The sequence below is a fragment of the Rutidosis leptorrhynchoides genome, chromosome 10, assembly GCF_046630445.1.
Source record: "Rutidosis leptorrhynchoides isolate AG116_Rl617_1_P2 chromosome 10, CSIRO_AGI_Rlap_v1, whole genome shotgun sequence".
NCBI classification, from domain to species: domain Eukaryota; kingdom Viridiplantae; phylum Streptophyta; class Magnoliopsida; order Asterales; family Asteraceae; genus Rutidosis; species Rutidosis leptorrhynchoides.
Window position 1 is genome coordinate 133,919,257 of NC_092342.1, and position 4,537 is coordinate 133,923,793.

General features: G+C 40.3%; 1 protein-coding gene across 1 annotated transcript; it reads right to left on the reverse strand.

Annotated features, from left to right (window-relative positions):
* Positions 1-217: 217 nt before the first annotated feature.
* LOC139870630 (uncharacterized) lies at positions 218-2,479 on the reverse strand. The gene is made up of 6 exons (XM_071858411.1): positions 2,387-2,479; positions 2,145-2,309; positions 1,550-2,062; positions 1,104-1,460; positions 674-844; positions 218-550 (listed from the first exon to the last, which is right to left on the reverse strand). Exons 1-6 carry the CDS (start codon positions 2,477-2,479, stop codon positions 218-220), a joined length of 1,632 nt encoding a protein of 543 aa, XP_071714512.1.
* Between the last annotated feature and the right edge of the window lie 2,058 nt (positions 2,480-4,537).

Consider the following 4,537-nt stretch of genomic DNA (forward strand, 5'->3'; position numbering starts at 1 on the left):
ATGTAAAATTGCACAAGTTATTGGCTTAAATTGCATGATTCAATTTATTTCAAACATATTGCTTGACCAATACTTAGTTGTCATGTTTACAATGAAAAATAAAAATTTACATAATAAAAACTTTAAACAGTTGTCTGGGGTGATCAATCCCTCTGTAGTTTTTTCATATGTAGCACCGTTTCAGTGTTTGTGCAAGCCAGGTGTGTTTTATTGCTTTTCAATCTAAACTTGCTAGTCGATACGCCCCATTATCGCTTACGCCAATAACCTTGTATGGTCCTTCCCATTTTGGTCCGAGTTTACCCGTGTCCTCTACTCTGATTGCTTCATTTTTTCGCCACACCAAGTCATCCAATTGGAAAGATAATGGTTGTGCACCCTTATTGTAGTAGCTCGTGATTCTTTGTTTGTTGATTGCTTCTTTTATGGCCGCTATTTCCCTGCGCTCTTCTACTAAGTTTAGATTTTCACGCAATTCTTCACTTTTGCTACTTTCATCGAAGGAAGCTGTGCGCATAGTTGTCACATTTATTTTCGCGGGTATTACAGCCTAAGACCCGTACACCAAACTGAAAGGTGTTTCATTGGTCGTGTCTTTTGGGGTTGTGCGGTGTGCCCATAGTACATTCGGCAGTTCATCTATCCAACCCCTTCGGCACAATCCAAGTCTTACTTTCATTCCTAACACGATATCCCGATTTGTGACCTTACACTGGCCGTTCGCCTGGGGGTGTGCAACTGATGTGAATGTTTGCTTTATGTTCAGCTCTTGGCACCAATCACTAAATGGATTATCTTCAAACTGTGTACCATTGTCACTTACTATTTCATTTGGTATTCCAAACTGACAGACGATATTTTCCCATACAAAATTTCGGATTTGTTTACCCGAAATTGTTTTCAGCGGTTTGGCTTCTACCCATTTTGTAAAATAATCAATGGTCACTACCAAAAATTTGCACCTCCTGGTCTGCGGGGAATGGCCCCACTATATCAATTGCCCATTTACAGAATGGCCATGGAGATGCGATCGGTATCATTGGGTGTCACGGGGCTTTGCTTACTGGTGCGTACAGCTGGCACGACTGACATTTGCGTATTACCTCTGCAGCATCTCTGTACATTGATGTCCAATAGTATCCTAGCCGCATTATTTTGGACGCCACTGTTTTGTGCCCTGAGTGCAAAGCGCACATTCCCTCGTGCACTTCCCGTATGATTAACTCTGCTTGAGTTGGATTAAGACACCGCAAATGGGGTCCCAAAAAAGACTTTCTATATAGAATTCCTTTATCTAACAAATACATCGATGCTTTCATTTTAATCTTTCTTGCTTCTGTTGAATCTATTGGCAATGTACCTTTATTCAGAAACTCCACTATCGGTGTCATCCAACTCTGCTCCTCTACCTCAACTGCAGCGGATACACTGTCTGTGTCAATATATTTAACTTTCACTTCCTCGACCCAAATTTATTTCTTAAAATGGCTGAATGTTAAGGCGGCTAGCTTACTGAGCGCATCCGCCTTTTAATTAATGTTCTTGAAACCTGAGTTATCTGGAATAAATCAAAGTCTACCGCAAGCTCTTGCACAAGTTTCAGATATTTTTGCATCGATTCATCATGTGCTTCAAATATCCCGTTAAATTGGTTTGCAACTAGTTGCGAGTCAACATACACTGACAGTTCTTTTACCTCCAAATATTTTGCTACTCGCATTCCAGATAACAACGCTTCATACTCAGCTTCATTGTTTGTTACAGGGAAGCTAAAACGCAGTGCGAAGGTATATTCTTCTCCTTCTAGACTTTTCAGGACTATTCCTGCCCCTACGCCTTCTGGGCCACAAGCCCCATCTATGTGCATTTCCCACAGCTGTTCGGGCAGAGGTGGTATTTGTTTTGATTCATACGAGACTTCGATATCTCCGGCTGTTTCAGCCAGATAATCCGCTAGGACTTGCCATTTTACCGCACTTCTTGGTGAGAAGCTTATCTCATTCTCACCTAATTCAATAGCCCGTTTGGCCATGCGACCAGATTTTTCTGGTTTGTACAGCACCTGCTCAACAAGTATCAATGAATGTAAATAGGATTTTCAAGCAATTTTAAGTTTTTTTACAATACTCTACTTCTTGCCATACCTGCTTTATTGGTTGGTCTGTTAGGACCATTATTGGATGCACTTGGAAATACCTCCTTAAGTGTCTAGCTGTATGCACGAGTGCATAAACCAGTTTTTCAATTGCAGGGTAATTTGATTCGCTTCCTGTTAAAGCATTGCTAACAAAATATACATGCATTTGTACCTGTCCGCACAACATAATCATATAATTTTAAATGTCTATTGATTAAAAGTAACTATATTTAAGTTTACAGTGCGTACCTGTCCCCTATCCGCTATCAATACTGAACTTATCGCTTCTTTTGATGCTGCAAAGTAAAGTATCAACGTTTCTCCCGCAATCGGTGCAGTCATTGTCGGCAATTCTTTCAACAATTTTTTTCATTTCTTTAAACGCCACTTCCGCTTCCTCTATCCATTTGAAATCCGTTTTCTTTAAGCAATTCTTTAACGTCCCGAAAAAGGGGATCGATCTCTCTGCGAATTTTGATAAGAACCTTGTTAATGCTGCCAATTTACCCGTTAAACTTTGCACCTCTTTTTTATTTCTGGGTGACGACATAATTTCAATTGCCTCTATTTTCTTTGGATTTTCACGTATCCCGCGCTCAGTTATTATATGACCAAGAAATTTTCCTTCCTCTTCCCCAAAACTGCACTTCGACGGATTGAGCTTCATATTTATCTTTCTCAACGATGCAAACCTTTCTAATATATCTTCCAACAAACCTCGTTCTGTTGTGCTTTTTATCACCAAATCATCAACATATGCTTCTAAATTCCTGCAAATCTGACCTTTGAAAAGCCTCGTCTATTACGCGTTGGTATGTTGCTTCGGCATACTTTAAACCAAATGGCATCTTGGTATAGCAGTATATGCCCTGGCTTGTATGAAAGGCAGTTTTATCCTCATCGTCTGCTGCCATCTGTATCTGATGCTATCCTTTGTACGCATCTAGAAAACATTTATATCAGAAGCCGGCTAGCGACTCAACTTTCCAGTCTATTTCTGGTAGAGGATAATTATCTTTAGGATAGGCTTTGTTAATGTCCGTGAAGTCGACATACATGCGCCAAGACCCATCAGCTTTTTTACCAGTACCGGGTTTGCCACCCACGTCTGGTACCTTACTTCTCGTAATATGTTTTCTTTGACCAACTTGTCAACTTCTGCCTTCAACCATTCGCTTCTTTCTAGTGCCATACCGCGTTTCTTTTGTCGCACTGGTGTCAGACTTTGATTTGCATTAAGTTTATGCTCAGTAATTTCTCTTGGTACGCCAGTCATGTCTGCTTCTTTCCATGCAAAGACATCCGTATTAGAAGCTAGTATGTTACGAAGCTTAAACTTTGTTTCATCAGTCAATCCTCCGTCGATTTTAATTTTTTGCTCTGGATATCGCGGGTTGGCGATAATCATGCAGCTTCGAAGCTGTTCTTCTTCACTTCGCTGTTTTTATGCTTGTTCTAAAGTTGCAACACTTGCATCTTGCTTTTCTGACCTTATCATCGTAATTCCCAATGGTGTTGGGAATTTGATAAGGCCATGCACTGTGGAAGGGATAGCTGCCAATGTTTGCAAGTTTGTGCATCCTAAAAGTGCATTATATTTCGAGAAAGACCTTACTACAGCAAATTCTACTGTTGTACTTCTTACTAATTCCTTATTATCATCATCTACCAGCTCTAGTTCTAATTCATTGATCCCAATTGGCCATGCGGACTCCCCAGAAAATCCTGATAATGCGGTGCTAGGAGCTACTAGCTTGGCTCGCACCGCTCCTGGAAACAAGCGAAAATAATGTTCGTATATTATATCAACACCGCAGCTGGTGTCTACATGCAATCACTTTATGATGTACCCGCAGCTTTTAACGTACCCTTTAATCGTGATGGGCGCATTCGAGGGTTCCTGCGCTATGGCCGGGAACATGATGGGAGTGTTTTCCCACTCTTCAGATACTTCTAACTTGCGTCTCTGATTTTCTCGTCCGCTGGTTACCATATTAATGGTTTTATCCGTTTCCCTTCCATCATTCTTCTTTTGCCACAGATATTCTTTTTTCCCTTTCGGCTTCTCACTTGATGTTTTTCCACTTTTCTTCAAGTGTTGCAATGTTCCTCTTTTAAGTTCAGCAACTACCTTTTCGATTAGATGCTGACATTCGTTGGTTTCATGACCATAATCATCATGAAAATCGCAAAATTTGCTTTTGTCTCTGTTCCCATATTTTGACAAAGGTACTGGGGGTCGATGCTTTTGCATACTGCCTCTGTAGCTAAAATTTCTTTTGGTATTTTTTTGTGGTCTTTTATTAATGCAGCATTATCGGTGTGGTTGCTTTTAAACCTCTGACTTCCTACCCTTTGTTGTTATTAAACTTACAATATTTATTACTATTGTAATTACCA